We start from the raw sequence: 19,643 nt of genomic DNA, 5'->3' as shown, positions 1-19,643 counted from the left end.
TGCCCTGTTTAATCTGAAGTTTTTTTTTTTTTTAAACTCTGGGAAAATTTCTTATGTTATGTCTTTGATTATTTCCCCTTTCATTCTTACTATGTTCTTCTTCTGGAAATTCTGTAATATAGATCTTTTTTCCATGTTTCAATTTTTCTCTCACTCATAATCCACCCTCTCCCACCCCTTAATTTTTCACAATTATTTTTAATTTTTAAGAACTCTTGATTTTTTTCTTTAGAAACTAAAAAAAAATTTAAATTTTATTTTATGGACCATTGACCTCTCAAGTCGCTGCCTATATTACTTTTATTCACTTTTAAAATTTTTTAGGTACTTATTTTTATTTTTGGGTGCTATTTCTTTAATATATTGAATTGTGTTCTTTACTTTTATGGGATTGGCCTCTCTTCAAGGTTGATGATTCTTAGGTGCATGTTCCTATTTCTCATTGAGGATCCCTTTTTACTTCTTGGTGGTGCAGTGTCTGGTTATGGGAGCTCCTCTTCTGCAATCTTTGGGAGGGATGGAGCAGGGCGTATGGCTTCTGGTTTTTTTATGGTTTCTGGTTCCCATCCCCAGGGAGTAGTTACCTAGGGATTACCATCATTCTGAATTTCTGAGCCCAGAGCTCCTGTGTAAAATGTCTGTGTTAGAACTCCCATTTTGATTTTTAATTTTGCTGCAGGTTTTTCTCTTCTATATGTTTTAAACCTTGCTCTTTTTTTTTTTTCCCTATCAGTCTGATCCCATCTGACTTGCATTTTTTAGGAATTCTCCAAATCTTATAATGTATTATTGATGATATATTTCGTTATCTTCCAGTACTATTATGAATTTATTATTTAACTATTTTTTCTATATTTTAAAATACCTTGAGAGGGAGAGGAGGAAAACACTGTGTTCAGTCTGCAATCTTAGATCATGCATAGAAATGACAAGTTTATTTGTATCCTGCTTTTCATAGACAGTGTTTTTTCTCTAACTATACTATTCATTTGTCATTTTGAATTATACTATTCTTTGTTTGTCATTCCTTTTTCAAGTGAGTTGTTCCTCTTCCCTGCTACAGTACTGTTCCTTACCCATAGCCTGATTATCTTTTACTTGGCAGTAGCAAAGAGTAAAATATTCTTTTACCTGTGTGGATCCATCCAACATATATTTGACAACGGTGCCTTGACTGGTGATAACTCTCGAAGCCTCCTGCTCCTCTGGGGGCATCACCGTTTTATAGAACTCATAGTGCTTCACCCTCTGGGGGTAGCTCTGACGGACTATGATGTCCCACGTGGGTTCCTCATCTGCTACATATTGACCTTAAAAAAAAGAGAGAGAATAAAGCTTTACTGAGAACTGGGAAATGCTGTGGGGATGGGATTTCATCTTCTCGCCTAATTACTTTCTTTCTTTTGTCTATGTCTGAATACCTGGGCAGTTTCCATGTCATGACAAATGGCCCAGAATGCTGGTTCTTTGCTGACCTCATTATATTCAAATGTAGTAAACAAGGTCATCTACAACACACAGCAGGTACCTTCTCCATGTGTAAGTGATTCTCTCTAAGGAAGTCCAGGATATCTCAGGGCAAAATTATGAAGGAAGCAGAGTTTTGCTGCCGTAGTATTCTTCCCTCCCCTGCACCCTCTTCCTCCACTTCTTTGAGTCAACTCTCACCCCTGGATACACAATGCTGCTGTGGTGTTGCCTGGTTGCCCAGAGCCCTGGGGGAAGTCACTCATGCAGACTTGCCCTAGTTGACATAACCCCCTCAAACAAATCCAGATCTCTCTCAGTGTTTTGCTGTTAGCTAGCAATCAAGGAGAAAAGCACCTAATAAGCTCCTTCAAAAAGAAAGCACTGTTGTGGAGAAATTCTGGCACACCATACCTACTCGGTATTTGCTAATTGAATAATTTCCTCTTAATTTATAACATGGTTTATTGGGGCCAAACAGCCTTAACACAAAGGAATTAACATGTAATGATGGCATTTTAAGGACCATATCAGGTTGGTAGGAAAATATTTGGCAATGAGGACCCTTCATGACACCACTTAAATCACAGAAGTAATAATAATGATAAAATAATAAACATTTATTGAGAGATTTCTATTGCTAAATGCTTTATGTATGTATCTCATTCAGTCCACCTCAACAACTTTTTAGACACTTTCATTTTCCAGAGTTTTCAGATGGAGGCTTGGAGAGGTTGTAATTTTTCTAAGGTCACATGGTCAGAAAGGGGCAGAGCTGGCATTTGAATCATTTTCTTATACTGTAAAAACAACCACCACTACCACAACCAAACACACACACACACACCCACACACACAACCCAAAAAACCAACCACTAACATTTGAATAATATGCTCTAGGTTAAAAAGTATTTTCCCAATTAATTCCAAAGTCACCCAGGAAAGGACTCAAGTATGGGCTCTTTCTTCTTATGCCATGGTAACCTTCTCTCCCTATGTTTAAGATTGACCCTGTGAATATATTGTTACTTTTGTATTTGTGTTGTAATTATGTTCAAACTTGAATTAGAATATTTATAATATATAGAAGACTTTAAACATATAATGCATTCCAGGCAAAGTTATTAGTGACTACATTGTCTTCCTTGTCTTCAGGGTAGACAATGAAACTAATAGAAAAGACAAGGGTGAAAGAGGTATTAAGCCGGGGTTTGATGATAGGATCAAGCGAATAGGCAAACAAAGAAATACAACCTTGAACCTAAAACATCTCTCTCAGTACACTCATAGCTTCTTAGACTTTGGAAGACACTTAGTGAGCATCTAGCACAGTGGGTCCCATCGTAGAAAACCTGAACCACTAGGGATCCTCGGGAATAGAATAGGGGTCCCATGTTCTATTCTTAATAATTCAGAAAGCCTAATGAAGAGCAAAATTAGGACAAGTAGATTAACTACAACATTTAGTTTCTATTTTTTTTTTTTTTTGGCTGGCAAGTAACTAAAATATCGATTTAGTTTTAAAAGGCATAGTTTTTTTCTTTGATAGATACACTTTCAAATGTGATGCACTAAAGAAGATATTAGGTTGTGAAAAAAATAAAAATCCACTGGTATAATCTAACATTTATTGGATGAGAAAACATTGTCCAGAGATAGTAAGTAACTTAAAAAGACCATATTGTTAGTTCATGTCAGACTCAGCTTTAGAACTGAAGTCCTAGTTCAGTGCTTCCCTTGTTGCATCTCCTACTTCTACTGCAACAGTGGGTCTCCATTTTAATGATATTCAAATTCGATCACCAATGTAGATGCCCATCAGGTTAATTAAAGAGGACCTACTTGTACTTATTTATTCAGCTCAATAGGTAAGGAGCCATGTATAGGACCAGCAGAGATAATAGTCTATAAAATTATACAATGACACATGGAAATGAAGACTGGATTTCTCAACCCATTTGTTTTACTTTTTTATTTGATTTCATTTTTGCCAATTATTTTTTGTTTGTACATATTCGTGGGTATGAGTGCAATTTTGTTACATTCTTATATTGCACTGTGGTTAAGTCAAGGTCTTTGGTACATACATCACTGAAGCAACAAACGTTGTACCCACCAAGCAAGCTCCCATCATCCACTCCCTACCCCCATCCCCTTCTTAATTCATTTGACCTGAACTTTATCTACTTTGTGTCCACTGTCCTTCATTTTCTTCAGAGCAGCCAAGTACTGTACCAGTGGCTCTCCATAGAGGCAAGAATGCAGTGCCACACAAGAGTTGTTAAGAGCACTGGCTTTGCCATAATTGGACCGAGAACAGCATTTCAGCTTTGCCACTTGGAGGCTGAGTAACCCCGGGCAAGTTACTAAACCATCTGAAGCCTCAATTTCTTCATTTTGTAAAATGGAGTTCTTTAGTACCTAGCTCATAAATTTGTATTTTGTAAGGGCTCAAAATTTGAAAATAGCCTATTGTTCATTATCAACAAGAAGTATGTTTAACTGGTAAGAAAATATACAATTTTCAATGGTGATTTAACTGTTTTGAATATGAATTTTTGCCCTCTGCTCCCGCATTCCACCCCAGCTAGCACTCACCTGTAGGCTCTTGCCCAATGAAAGTCAATAGGAGCCCACTGGGGCAAGACACATTTAGGCTTTGGAAGGTGGGAACATAAAAGTCCTCTTGTAAAACAGGCTCTGGTTCTACTTCTTCCTGTAAGTAATTTAGCATGTGAATAATTACTTATCATTTTCTAAATGAGCTATTACTTATTTTGACAAAGCAAGGACTTGCTGAGTGCTTAGGGATGTGACTTGTGCAGAGCTAGGAGGACCTTGCAATAGAGACTGCAAGGATTCATGAGTCTCTGCCTTTGTGCAGTTTATATTCTACTAGTACAATGGCACACAGATGAGTGAGACCACTAAATGATAGTACTAAATAGTTGGCATATCTTTTCTTAGAAAAGGGAGATATCAAAGCTAATAGGAATAATTGGGAAAGGAGTGGTGGAGGAATTGGGGCTTGAAGTAGACCTTAAAAAATGCCTCAGTTTGGATGTGTAGGTGTTAAGGATAGTGCTATGATCTGAATGTTGGTGTTTCCCGTAAAATTCATATGTTGGAAACTAATACCCAATGTGATAGTATTAGGAGGTGGGCCCTTAGAGAAATAGGTAAGTCATGAGGGCTCTGTCCTCATGAATGGGATTAGCGCTCTTATGGAAGAATTTGCAGGGAGAGCCCTTGCTCCTTCTGCCACTGAGGGCACCTGGAAGGCATCATGTCTATGAGGAATAGGCTCTCACCAGACACTGAATCTGCTGACATCTTGATCCTAGACTTCACATCTCCTAGAACTGTGAGTAATAAAATTTCTACTGTTTGTAAATCACCCAGTCTACAGTATTTTGTTATAGCAGCCCAAATAGACTAAGACAGACAGAGTATGTGGTAGACCAACTTCCCCACTGCCTTTTTTGGTATAATTCTTACAGTTTGGATACTAGAGATATTATGCTTTAGGATATTTGTCCTTATTTTTCTATAATAGGCATACATTGTTTTCATAGCAAGTAAAAGCAATAAAAGAAAAGACAACCAAAAGTTATAAATTAATTTATAAATTAATGAGGATTTGGATGTGTTTACTTTAAAATCCTAATTAATTTTATGTCAGCTATGCCTGAATCCCTTGTTTGGTTATATGTGCTCAAGAACAAAAGTTATTTGGTAACTTTCAAATAATTCTAACTAATAATAATTTCAGTTTTTCCAATTGGTTCTCTTCTATTAGCCACCAAAATCATTCCAACTGATATTCCACTGTTGGATCTTTAGTTTATTCTAGCTGGTCTTCTACTGTTGATCATTTAGGTTGTTCTACATTTTCTTTGTCATTAACAGAGGAAAAAATGTGAATATTTAGCTAAAAATTAATTAAAAACACAAGTTAAAAATTAAGAGGAAAAGCTTATACAATTCTGTAAAATGAACAATAATTCCCAGATTTGCAAATTTGCTGGGCTGAATCTAGCATTACATACAAAACTGGTAATCATCCCTCATCCTTCCATTATCATCAATTTTAAAAAATGTTCGATGAACTGATTAGTTTGCTATCCAGTTGATTTTGGCCAAATTAATTTTAAATGAATTACAAAAGTGGCCTGGCATGAGACAGCTCATCTAATATAACTATGTAAATAAGGTACAGAGGTGAAGTAACATTTAAACCCCATAACTTTTAAAGGGCCAGAGTCTGAAATCCAGGTTCTTGAGCACTTTTTAACATATTTTTTCTTATAACAAGTTAGTATCTGTACATCATACTTTTAGTAGCAAATACCAAGAATCAATATTTGCCAGTAGTTTCCTTGTTGCTCCTCTTTTTTCTTTTTAACCCTGATACAAAGAATCAATCCAATAGAATCCTCTTTTGATCTGTGTTCTATTAGGAAGATGTTTAGCGTCAAAGCGTGTGTGTGTGTGTGTGTGTGTGTGTGTGTGACATTGCCTATGCTGAAAGTTTGGGGATAGAAGGTGGACTACTCTGACTGGAGGTGTGGACTGTCTTAGTCTTTCTGGATTCTTAGCACATCAATATCCACCAAGTGGAACTGTTTCCATTGTTTAGTCACAGATCTTTATCTTCCAATTGTTGTTTATCTTAGTTGAGCTAAATGAAGTATTAGAAATAAGGAATGGTAGGAACTTGACCAACCAAAAGCAAAGAAAACCTAAGCACCAGGGTGGGAAAAAAGATTGAATCAAGTTTTTCTGAGCTGAGAGTGAATGACCTGAGACAATTTGTGTATGACAACATGTCTCTTGGAGTGGGAATCCAATTTTTGCATGCAAATCCTTCTTGTCCATTCGGGTTGAAATGACAAGGAATGTTAATGCATCTGCACAATAAAACATTATTGACATAAGCAATGGTTTAAAAAAACATTAACACTGAGGCAGAAACAGAATTTGGGAATCTATGGTACATTTTGTTTACCTTTTTCTCTTCTTCTTTTGGTTGCTCCTCTTCTTTAAGGGATTCTTTGGGTTTTTCTTTACCTTTTGTTTTCCCTTTAGGTTTGCCTTGTGGAACATTCACTATAACAGGAACCACTGTTGGAGTGAGTGCTGAAGGGATATTCAACATTGTTTCTAAAGCAGGATCTTTATCTTCTGTAAACAGAAAAAGGGAAAACCAAGTAAATTCAACACTCATATTTGATATGCGTAAGTAACATTTACATCTCAAAAATTTATACAAGTTGACAGCTGTTTTTTACCTTGCTAAATATTATCAGTTGGATAGATTTCAAGGATAATGTAGTTGATTAGAAAATCAGGATTGTAGTTAGAAAATTTGAGGTACTTAATACTTTCATGTGCTTTATTGAGTCATTTCACATGTTCCTGACTTCCATCTACATTGTAAACTCCTTAATGATAGGGAAATAATCATGTCTTCATTTATTTGAGAAATATTTGAGAAGCTCTTATATGTAAAATGTTTTGAGCAGTGGAAAATAATGAAAATATATGTAAAAGTTCTTATGGAGTCAAAATTTTTAAAATACAAGATCAATTTTCTTCTGTGTTTTAAAGGATTGTAAGAATTCTAAAAGGAAAGCTGATGTGAGGAGGATTATGTGGGGAGCTCTAGAGAATCCCATATATCTTGAATTTTATTTTCCTCTGGGTTATAGAAAACCATGACCTGAATCTCTTATCTCTCTGGTCAATTTTTCCTTCAGTCTCATTTACTGGCTCTTTCTCTTTTGTCAATTCTTTAAACATTTTTAGGTCCCAGGGTTTATTATGTTCTCAACTTTGGGTGTCCATAATAATTACTCATGGAATTTAAAAAAATATGCTCAGGCCCCACCTTGACCTACTGAATCCCTCATTGGAAATAAGGACCAGACATTTACATTAGTGAAACACTACATATGATTGTGATGCACAGACAAGGCTGAGCACCTTTATTTTATACACACACACACACACACACACACACATTAGATCTGGATGATCTCATTTACCACTGGGGTTCCAGTTGTCATCTACATGCTGCCGACTCCAAAATTTACATCTCAAGGCATGACTTTTCTTCTCAATTCCAGATAAATATTTCCAACTGCTTTTAGGCATCTCCTGGTTGTGGTACTAGAGACATTTCTAACTCAATTTAGTCTTTCCTTTCCCAAGCAGATTGACCCTCTTATATTCTCAATCTCAGTTAATGCCATGACCAGTCATGCACTCTGTTTCCCAAGTTAGACATTGAGACCATTTTCTCCTTTTGACTCATCCTATACACCCAGCCAGTCATCAAGCCTTTGGAACTTTCTCCCAAATTGTGCCTGTCCTATCTATTCCCATTACCTAAACGCAGTGTCCCATTATTGCTTGCTGGGTCTTCTGCAGCAGTTTCCTAACTGATATCATGGCACTTCTAACACCATCACTTCCATGTACTTTCCAAGCTATCACTAAAATTATGTTCCTAAAATAAGATGTGATCATGTCACTCACTGCCCATTGTAGGGCATGTACACTCTTCACAATCACATCCTCACCTGCTTCCATTCCAACCACACTAAAGGTTTCACCTTTATGTAAAGATGCCATGTTTTACACGATTGTGTATTTATACAAATGATTCTTACTGTCTAGAATTCCCTTTCCTTGTTTCTGTGTCTGGATAGTACCCATTCATTTCTAAAGTCTTATGTCAAATGCTACAGTTTCTCTCTGAAGTATTTTCTGACTGTCCCCAGTAGTCCATTTATATATAATTTCTAGCATCATGACAATTATTGCTCTATTTACATGTTTTTCTTTCTCATTAGATAGTGAGTTCTCTGAATAGATATACCATGGTTTTATTCAACTTAGTGGCTCAGTGCCAGCAAGTTGGCTCAGCCTGGCTCATAGGAAGTACTGTATATAAATAAGGGAATGGCAACCAGTTTCAGGCATCTGGAAACTCCTTCCTCCCATCCCCATCCATTTACTCAGTAATATTCAGTAAATATTTGTTGTCTACCTACTACTATGTACCATGAATTGGATAGCCAATGATGGAGGAGACAGACAAGGGCAGTATAATTTAGTGAGTAGTTTAGATTAGGAAGTCCTCAGGTACAATGCTGTGTGTTAAGTCTGCGATGGGGGAAGAACAGAAATGCCACAGGAACCCAGAAGGACATCTATGGCCAAATGCCAGGGTACAATCTACTGTGGCTATCCTGAGCAGTTCACCTTTCAATAAATGGGAAAGCAGTTCCTTGCTCTTACATGACTAAGCTTTTACACATACTATTCCTGGTATCTAGAATTCCCTTCCTGCAATTTTTTGCCTAGGCCATTTCCACTCACTTCCAAAGACCTAGTTCACATGCTACTGCCACTTGCTCTGGGAAGCATTTCTTTGAGAATGTGACCTCTAAGCTGGGGCCTGAAGGATGGGAGGAAGTTTGTGGCCTGTGTGGCAGGAGAAAGTGTTCTGAACAGTGGCACGGCATGAACAAATGGGCACACATAAGAGAAAGCATAGTTTGTTCAAGGGACTAAGAGGCACAAAAAGAATAGGTAGGAAGGCATAATGCCATAAGGGAAAATAGATCAGGTTGGTTGTCATGCAGAGTTGGGTAAAGAATCACGTAAAATTGAGCTTGGGGCTTGATTAAGGTTCTTGAATTCTAGGTATATTCAGTAGGCCATCTGAATGGCAGTAGGAAGCAAGAAGGAAATATTCCTCTGAGCAAGAAGAAACGAAGCAGTCTTCTAAGATTTCGTTTGGTTTCTTTATGTTTTTGTTGATTTAATAGCCATATTAACCATTTTTTGGTCCAAAAGGATACTAAACTAAACTATGCTTAGCTGTGTATACCCAGTTAAACAGGGAGAGCTGAAATAGAAAATTATTTAGCCATTAGTAGATAAAGTTCTTAAATATCAATACTATATGCATCCTTAAGTAATTTAGAATTTACATATATTTTTACAAAGACTCATGCCTTCAACTTATTTTTTAATAAGCAGGAAGTAAGACATTACTTATTATCTACCCTACAAACATTTTCTAATATAGTACTTATAATCTGAAATTAGAAGCATCTTTTTTTAATATAATGATTACATATTAACTGAAGGATTAAATCGATAATAAGGAAATCACTTAGGAAATAGGACCAACAGAGTTGATAGAGTGGGGTATAAATATATGAATATAAAATAATGATAACCTATATTCAGAAGAGGTAGGGAATTATAGTGACTCTGTGGTGATAATAGATTTTCAAACATAATTTTGAAAATTATGTTTTCATAATTTCATAAAATTATGTTTTCATAAATTTCAAGGTGGGGGGAGGGGATGGGTGTATACCTACATAATGAGTGTGATGCGCACTGTCTGGGGAATGGACAGGCTTGAGCTCTGACTCGGGGGGCTGGGGGGGCATGGGCAATATACATAACCTAAACTTTTGTACCCCCATAATATGCTGAAATAATTTGTTAGGCAACATAATTTGTTAGGCAACAAATGACTTCTCCAAGTGCTGGTTTAAAAACAAATCAAATACGAAGTTAAAATACAAAACCCCAAATGAAGTAAAAATACTATCAAACCTAATGGATTAACTCACTAGAGTACTAGGATACTTGACACAAAGTAAGAAACAAGATTATGATGATCCATGAGAACCTTGTCTTTGAGAAAAAGGAATTATATAGTAAGGCAGATAACTGGATCATCATGATCTACCCCAATACATAGTTTTGAGGCTGTATAGTATAGGGATTATCTTTTGATTTTGTGATGCTTTTTTAAAAATACCTTGCGGTTAGATCCCTCTAAAATGGATGGGAACCCAGAGATTTCCTAATTGGTTCTTGGTAAAGTGACATACTATTTTGTGGTTTGTAAGGAAATAACTTCCAGTTGGATAATTTGTTTATTTAGAGTGACGTAGAGAAATATGTCCAGTGAATGGCTCCTTTAAGACGGATGCCCTGAAGCACACTGAACGATTCCACAGTCACAGGATTCAAAAAAATATTATTCTAGAGAAAACCAAAAGGATTCCTTGGCAGAACATGCTTCTTTGGCACTAACAAAAAGGCTTATTTTTATGAGCTAGCTAACAAAGATGAATGGAATAAATATATATATGTATGTATATGCACATCATGTATACATACATGTATATATCCTATGCATGTGATATTACATGTACATGTGATTATATAAATCAGAAATGCTATCTAAAATGCCAAAGCATTATTTGCTACATGTGAAAGATTTATATATACTTGTATACCCACATATATACACAAACACATATATATACACACGTGCACATATACCTCATATTCCTACCCTGCAGGAAAAACTATGAGGGCCATTAAATCAGAACATGTTAGTTGACAAGTGAGAAGATTGTGGATGGGCAGGGGCAGGGACCCCTGGCCACAGGGCACACTTATCCTTTTTGTTGTGTTATTTCACCTGGCGCCATTCCACTTGATCCATAGTAACTTATTGAGAGGCAGATTCCATTTTCTAAGGTGGCAGAAAAAGATCCAAACTTGCTGACAGCTTTATTCTTTGCATATGATACTTCTAAAAGACAAAATAAAATCAAGGACATTTCCATTTTATTCGAGAGAAATATAAGCTAAACTTAGAGGGGAGGCTGGAAATGGAGGGTTTAAATGGTGCACCACAATCAACTTAAAAATAATTGTTTTAGTTCCAACAATGCACTCAGGGCTGTCAGAGGTAGGGTGGAGTTACAAAGATGAGAACATGAGACTCTTGTTCTCTTGCTTTAAGGGCTTTAGGTTGAAACGGAGAGAGGAAATAAACTGATTGATAGCCTAGCCAAATGCACCAAATGCAGATTATTTATCTGGTAGACTATCTACATGACTTTTTTTTTTTTTCATTATAGTACAGGTAATTATCACTCCTTACTGATGTCCCAGAAACCACACCTCCTGTCCCTTCCCACATGACTTTTTAAATTAAAACCATCAGTTCAATCTCAATTTTCCCACATTTTAAAACATATTCCTAAATCTTCACATTTAAAATTCCTTACATTTTAAAATATATTTTAAAATTATTTCAGACAGACGAGATCGGGCATGTTCAGGGTGGTATGGCCTTAGACCATCACCTAAGTGCACATTTGGGAATAACACCAATTGGGTGTCGGGCAGATTGGCGGGGGGAGGGGATGGGTGTATACCTACATAATGAGTGTGATGCGCACTGTCTGGGGAATGGACAGGCTTGAAGCTCTGACTCGGGGGATTAGGGGGGCATGGCAATATACATAACCTAAACTTTTGTACCCCCATAATATGCTGAAATAAAAAAAAATCTTAAATAAAAAAATTATTTTAGTCAAACATAATTTTAAAACAAAATCTGTTAAAATTTACATTCTTAAGGTATATATGAAGAATTTGTGAATTTTCTATTCTGTTGTTTTATACTCAGTTTACCATTTCCTCTATTATCATACAAAAAGATGAGACAATATTTATTTAAAATATCCTAACCTACGAAGAGATAATTTCTAGACTGGAAAATTCAAATGACCAATGGAACAAAACGTAATGCTTCAAGAGAATGAAAAGACAAGCTGAGGACCAGGAGAAAATATTTTCAAAAGATGTATATGATAAAAGACTATTATTCAAAATATACAAAGAACTATTAAAACTCAATATAAGAAAACAACCCTATTAAAACATAGGCAAAAGACGTCAACAGACACCTCACCAAAGAAGATATACAGATGGCAAATAAGCATATGAAAAGATGCTCAACATCATATGTTATCAGGGAAATGCAAATTAAAACAAGATACAACTAGGCAGCTATTAGAATGAAGAAAATCCAAAACACCAAATGCTGACAAGGATGTAGAACAACAGGAACTTTCATTCATTGCTGGTGGAAATGCAAAATGGTACAGCCACTTTGGAAGACAGTTTGGCAGATTCTTACAGAGCTAACATACTCTTACTGTATGTTCCAACAATCATAATCCTTGGTATTTATCAAGGAGTTAAAAACTTATGTCCACACAAAAACCTGTACATGGGTGTTTATTCATAATTGACAAAACCTGGAAGCAGCCAAGGTGTCCTTAAGTAGATGAATGGAAAAGTATACTGTGGTACATCTAGACAATGGAATATTATTCAGTGCTACAAAGAAATATACTATCAAGCCATGAAAAGACATGGAGGAAGCAAATGCATATCACTAAGTGAAAGAAGCCAGTCTGAAAATGCCATACACTGTATGATTCCAATTATATGAGGAGAGGGCAAAGCTATGGATGCAGTAAAAAGATCAGTGGTTTCCAGGAGTTGGGAGGAGGGAGGGATGAATAGGCAGAGCACAGAGGATTTTTAGGGCAGTGAAACTACTCTGTATGGTACTATAATGGTGGATAGGCGTCACTATACATCTGTCCAAACTCAGACTATACAACATCAAGGGTGAACCCTAATATAAACTATGGACTTGGGATGATAATGATGTGTCAATGTAGGTTCATCAGTGTGACATATGTACCACTCTGGTGTGGGAATGTTGATAATGGGGGAGGCTATGCACGTGTGGGGGCAGAGAGTATATGGGAAATCTCTGTAACTTCTGTTCAATTTTGCTGTGAACTTAAAACTGCTCTAAAAATTAAAGTCTACAAAAAAAGATAATGTTTATCGTCAATCAGGGTGCAAGGAAATAGGCACCTTAATGCACTATTAATAAGAAGGTGTATTGGTACATACTTGAGGGAAAACATTTTGAAACAAGCCATCTAAGGAAGCTGAGTGGACAGAGATAGGAATAATAGAAAACAAGAACAACAACAAAACAGAATACATGCTTAGCAAATTAGATATTATGAAAGAGTTACATAAATGCTTGAAGATTTTTTTTTAAAGCACATAAGGATATTTTAAAAAGCACTTCCTAGAATTTAAAAACATGCTTCCCCAATCAAATCATTCAGTATTTACTAGGTGAATGGAAAGACGGGGTGACCATTTCAAGATTTGAATGAGTTTCTTGGAAAATCAAGTCAAAAACAGTATCTCAAAACCCAGAGCAAACATTTAAACAGAAGGATGGCATGAAAAAGGCATAAGAGATTTGGATGATAAATTTATGCAAATTGTAGGTTTTACAGAAGGAAACAAGGAACAAATGAAGGACAGCAAAAATTAAATTAACAACCAGAGAAAAATACCCTGAGCTAAAGCTGGAGTTTGATTCTCAGATTACAAGGGCTCATCAGATTCTAATCCAGAGATTATAAAACAGTGCGATAGCAACTAAGAATTGTAAAGAGAAAATGACCACAATTGAAGAATCCTGTATCCAACTATCATTCAAGATATCCAAAGATATATAAACATTGAGAAGGCATACTATCATGTGCCCCATCTGAGTAGAAAACTTAATAAAACTAAACAACCAGTAAATTAACCAGAACAGAAACCTTTATAAAATGGGAAAGAAGAAAGCAAGCAGTGGTGGGTAATGCTCATTTCTATCTCTCCACCTTTCTTCCTGTTAATATGTTGTAGATCCATCTAGATAAGGGTTCTGTGAACTTTTTCTGAAAAAGGGCCAGATAGTAAATATTTTAGGTTTTGTAGGCCACATATAGTCTTTATCACACATTCTTCTTTGTGTTTTTTTTTTAACAGCCCTTCACAAATGTAAAAACTATTCTTAGCTCGTGGGCCATATAAAAACAGATTATAGATCAAATTTGGGTCAAAGTTTGCAGACTCTGGAGATAATTAAAACTAAAATGAAAAAAGATAATCTAGAAATGGAAGGTTTAATATTAAAGCTAAAAATTGGTTATTATCTATGCAAAAGGAAATAATTAAATTTTGTATATAAATATTAATATATATGAACATAAATATATGGACATTCATTTATAAATAAATATGTAAATATAAGTGTAAATATGTTTATTTTAGCAGAAATTACCTAAATATGGAAAAACATAAAAATTATTAGATAAATTATGATACATATACACATACCAATGAAAAATTATTAAATCATTAACAAATCTTGCTTTCAAAGAATATTTAATGAATAAGAAAATGCTCATGATGATAAAGTAAGAAAGAAATACACTATGAACAGCGGTTATCACTGGGGTGGTAGTATTATAGGCAACTATTATCTTCTTTTAATATTTCTAAATTTCCTAATTTTTAATAATAATCCATAGTTTTTACATTCCCTATAACAAAGAAAAGTAATTTTAAAATTTCTGTGCTAAGTTCTTGGGTACATTCACACTTAAATATTGTGTTTTTATCTTGGATTTGGAAAATGTCACCGTAACTAAATTTATAAGTGAGATTTAGTTATTGATCTTATTGCTAATTTGAGTTGAATACATCTTATTAACTCATCTCCTTTTGCAGGTATAATCCACACCACATTGGATAAGAAACAATTTATTTCCCTAGGTGATGTTTCCTGCAGGTTTTAAATGGTGTTATCAGGAAGTTTTGTGGTGTTTAATCAATGGACGTCCACTTATAGCTCTCATTTCCAAGTAGGTAATGACTCTTGTAGCCAAATTTATGGGCTTTTTTTTGTCTTTGCAACCTACAGAGAGAACCAAGTGATAGAGCATAGGAAGAAACACTATCATTTGCAGTGAATATTGGAAAGAAGCTAAAGTTTTAGTATGAATCAATTAATGAGGAACTGCATCTGAGGGATTACAGTTGGTATAAGTGCATGAACCAAAATTAAGGACAGAATGAACATCACAAATTCAGTGTTACTACATAAAAGTGAATAGCCTGGCTAGACTCTGCATGACAACTGAGATCAAGAGCTGGGTTCCTAGAGGGAGAAAACCAAGTAAGCAGTCCACTGCACCTGGGCTAAGTATTTCATAAACAATACCTTACATTACAGAACGGCAGAATACCTCAGTTACCATCTGGAAGAATTCTATGTGCTAAGTGGAAGGGATCCTTGTGTGTTTATGTCAAGTGAGTGGGTTTGGCACATTGCTGAAATATTAACCTCCACTGCCAAAAAGATGCAGCTGCTCACCTGTTTCAAGATTTTGTTCCTCATCTCTTTTCTCTTTCTCTTCTTCTGAATAATAATCCTCTTCTTCCTTTTCCTTTTTTATAATTTCCTTAGGGTCTTTTAAATGAATTATAAAATTGTGCTTGTCCTTTTTCACTTTCACTTTGATAAAAGTTGAGCCTGAGGAAGAACCATAGGCTAAAAGATGGGCTGATTATGATGCTACATTAAGCTCCTCAACAAGATGTTTAAATAATGCAGCATTGAACTTAAAACAGGGTGGGGAAATACCTAGGGATGTCAGCATTTCTGTAAAAGGATGCCTATAGGAATAAAGTAATGATAGAATTCTGGGAATAAATGGTAGGTGGACCAAAGAGATATTTGCAGGCCTTCTAGTAACTTTTCAAACCAAATTACAGAAGAGAAAATAAATTGTCTGAGGCAATGCATACCTATAATCAACTTTATGATTCATCAATTGAGAAAATTAATGAGTTAATTATTAACTAATATGTTAATTTTCATAAAAATTATATATGTTAGTTATAGTAGTTATTATTGTTATTATTACTATGGTGATTATAAGAATTTTTCCAACAATCCATTTTCTTTTTCAATGTTCTGACTCATTTTTCTTCTACTCTATGTGTTTCTTTTTTTTTTAATACAGCCTTTTCTTTTCAACTTTGATTGAGCTATCAACTCTCAAAATTGATAAGCTTGGATAAAAATACTGTATTTACTATGAACCATCTGAAACATAGATGCATTGTATGCATATATAAATCTTAATAAGAGCTAAAATAACTACATATTGGCAGCAGGCCCCCAAAGTCTGTGCTCCAAAGCCCAAACCAGAAAAATGCTATAAACTCACAGTATGTGGTTGGTTTCTGAGATAACAGTGTGTGTTACAATTAATATTATTAATTAAATGTTTGGTCACTGCAGTTACTATACTATTTACCAATCATATGGAAGTATTTTAATATTTTAACAACTGGAATGGTATATTAGTGTGTACCAGCTAAACTCCAGGCTGGCCTATGCCTTGCAAAGACATTTATAATAGAATGATATAAAGTCTGAAAATGCTGAACGTGGTGCATAAATGAATTTCAGTAGACACACTGACACTCTCACCTATCACACTCAGGAGTACAAGTTGCCATAATTATCTGAAATGCATTAATATCTCTCAAGCCATTAACCAGCTACTTTCAAAATGTACCTTTTTCAAATATCGTCTTTTCGACTTCAATCTGCCCTCCATCAGAAGGATACAGATAGTAATTTGTCCCTGAGATTTGGATGGGTATATTTCCCATATTATATCCTCGAAACTAGAAGAGAAAACATCATGCTTTGAATGTGGAAATGCAATTGACTAAAATCAACTTATCAGCGTTAGCCAGTTAAAGTTGCCATAGCTCAGTTTCTGCTAAATGATATGTCTGTTGCTTTGCAGACTCAGAGGTCAGTGTCCAGATTGCTTTTAGAAGCTTTGATGGTGTTACAGTGACAGGCCAAGTTAAAAGAGGTCTGTGATTTTAAACTCTGTTCACTGGAACATCCTCATAATCTGGTCCAAATCAAATCACTGTGTTATTGTCAAGGCAGTTTGAAAAGAAATCAAGTTCTCATTCACTGGCTCTAAATTTTCTGTTTAAAGCGAACTGATATAGTGAGGAGTGTTGACACTACATTTTAGGAGGTCACATGGAAAAGACATTCTTTACTGTGTTGCTAACAGAGTTCCAGGTGATTCCCAATGCATGCTAAAACTTGGGAACAATTGGTTTAGAGAAGGAGCTACGAAGGACAGGGGCTATTACATTTCTTTCCATTTTCTCCCATTAGGTTTTCCTCATAATAGCCACAGTCACCTGAGGGAGAATTTGCAAAGGAAGGTTTTACAAAAGCATAGGCACCAGAAGCATGGGTGCCTACAGAGAGACAAGCTAATGTAGCCAGCGAGTCCCATCATCTGAGACAGTTAAAGCCAGTCTTTGTGTTAATGTTGACTTATTATAGTTGCTTATTTACATATACCTAATTGAATGCTTTTGTGTCAATAGTCCATCCTTATTGCCCTTAGTAACCTAGCTTCATGGCACTCAGGTGTTCTTATCTTGGTGATTGACTACAAAGAAGGTTCCAGATATCAGAGAGTGGGATACAGATTTGAGCTCATTGATATCAGAAGAAACCCCCAGGGCCTTCTGTGGTGGTAGTGAAGACAAGAGAATCTTAAGTTTCCACAGGGCCCATGTTTTCCCAAAACAATTAGGAATAGCCCAGAGAGACTTTTTAGAGAATTGATTTTACCGGGTAAACTATCTCAGGTTCTGGTTGCTGGTAGGACTCCTCTATTACTTCTGGGACCTTTATTTGTTCTTCTTTAGATTTCTCCTTTAATGAAGAAGCTTTTTTCTTCAAAACTCTACTATCTTCTTTCTCTGCCTTATCCTTGCCTTTCTTTTTACCAGCTTCTTTACTCTTCTTTTCTGCTTTTTTTTCTTCCCTTAATCGTTCTTCTTCTGCTAATCGATCTTGCTCTTCTTTCCATGCCTATAAACACATTTAAAAAATTTAATAGCATTTTGAAACAAATCACGTATGTATTCCATTCAGGTTTATTGTGGAGAATAATTAAGTCATCCTTGATTTTCTCTTTCTCTCACCCAACTTCTGTCTACTAAATCCTGTCAGTTCTCCCCAGAGAATTCACTTCAGCTTCTTCTCTCACAGCTTCTGTTGCAATTTCGTTAGTTTAAGTCTCTGTTATCTTTGCCTGGACCATTGCGGAAGCCTCTTAGCTGCCCTCTCAGTCTCCTATCCTTCTCCACATGAGTCCATTTCTTATTTTAGGTCCTAAGATGGTTTATCAACAATGTGGTAGACTAGATGTTCAGAGAAACATTTCCAGGCACAAAATATTTAAAAAATCATAGATAAAATGGATAAAGTGATAAAGTGATGGTGGGTAAGTCTCTCCTGAGCACTTCTAACCACAAGTTAGGAAGCCTGTCTTCACATAGATTTGTGGCTAAAATGCACTTTGCCTTAAATTTTTATTTTAAAAAAGTTATAAGTTGATACGAGCTCACAAATGAAAATCACAAAACATGGGGAGATAAGCCACTTTGAGCAAGAACCTGAAGAAACAAACTGTGAAATTATATCTGTAAAGGCTATAGATATTATAATTACCAAATGGAGAATATAAAAAGTTTTTTAATATGCTTAAAGAAATAAAAAGAAATATCAAAAGTGAAAGTAATAAAGAAGAGAGTATAAAAATGGCAAGGTGAGTTTGAAAGACCTCTTGAAACTGGAATAGAACTTTTGAAAAGGCAGGAGAGACGGAAAAACTCTTACACTGCTGGTGGGACTGCAAATTGGTACAACCTCTGTGGAAAAGAATTTGGAGATACCTCAAAGAGCTAAAAATAGAAATACCATTCAATCCAGCAATAGCAATATTAGGCATCTACCCCAAAGAGCAAAAGACATTCTATAATAAAGACATCTGCACCCGAATGTTTATGGCAGCACAATTCACTATTGCAAGGATGTGGAAACAACCCAAGTGCCCGTCAATTCATGAGTGGATTATTAAAATTTGGTATATGTATACAACGGAATATTACTCAATTATAAGACATGACAGTAATCTAGCACTTCTTATATTTTCCTGGATTGAGCTTGAGCCCATTATCCGCAGTGAGGTATCACAAGATCAGAAGAATAGCCTCCACATGTTCTCGCCGTCAAATTGGCACTAACTGATCAACATTATGGTGCTCACACGGTAGTAATGTTCTCCAGGGACTAGGGGGTTGAGGGTAGTAAACTCACAACTAATGGTCACAGACACGGTGAGCATTGTAGAGGGGAAGGGCAAGCCTCTAAACCTCACCTGGGTGAAGCAAAGACATACAATGTAATCAGAAGATATTTGCACTTCTGTGTTTATTGAAGCATTATTCACAATGGCTAAAATGTGGAATCAGCTTAAGTGTTCATCAAGGGACAAATGGATAAAGAA

The 19,643-nt window shown here is 35.7% G+C and overlaps 1 protein-coding gene across 1 annotated transcript in view; it reads right to left on the bottom strand.

Moving 5' to 3' along the window:
- Positions 1-19,643, bottom strand: part of SPAG17 (sperm associated antigen 17) — a 227,296-nt gene that overhangs the window by 53,703 nt on the left and 153,950 nt on the right. The window contains exons 21-27 of the mRNA XM_069478902.1: positions 17,921-18,163; positions 16,824-16,935; positions 15,611-15,769; positions 10,991-11,104; positions 6,476-6,651; positions 4,066-4,183; positions 1,132-1,310 (exon numbers count right to left, since the gene is read on the bottom strand). Coding sequence (XP_069335003.1) covers positions 1,132-1,310; positions 4,066-4,183; positions 6,476-6,651; positions 10,991-11,104; positions 15,611-15,769; positions 16,824-16,935; positions 17,921-18,163 — 1,101 coding nt within the window. The remainder of the gene's footprint in view (positions 1-1,131; positions 1,311-4,065; positions 4,184-6,475; positions 6,652-10,990; positions 11,105-15,610; positions 15,770-16,823; positions 16,936-17,920; positions 18,164-19,643) is intronic.

This window comes from Eulemur rufifrons, chromosome 8 (genome assembly GCF_041146395.1).
Source record: "Eulemur rufifrons isolate Redbay chromosome 8, OSU_ERuf_1, whole genome shotgun sequence".
Lineage (NCBI taxonomy): Eukaryota > Metazoa > Chordata > Mammalia > Primates > Lemuridae > Eulemur > Eulemur rufifrons.
Note: the sequence above shows the minus strand (reverse complement) of the source record. Positions and strands in the feature narration are given on the sequence as shown.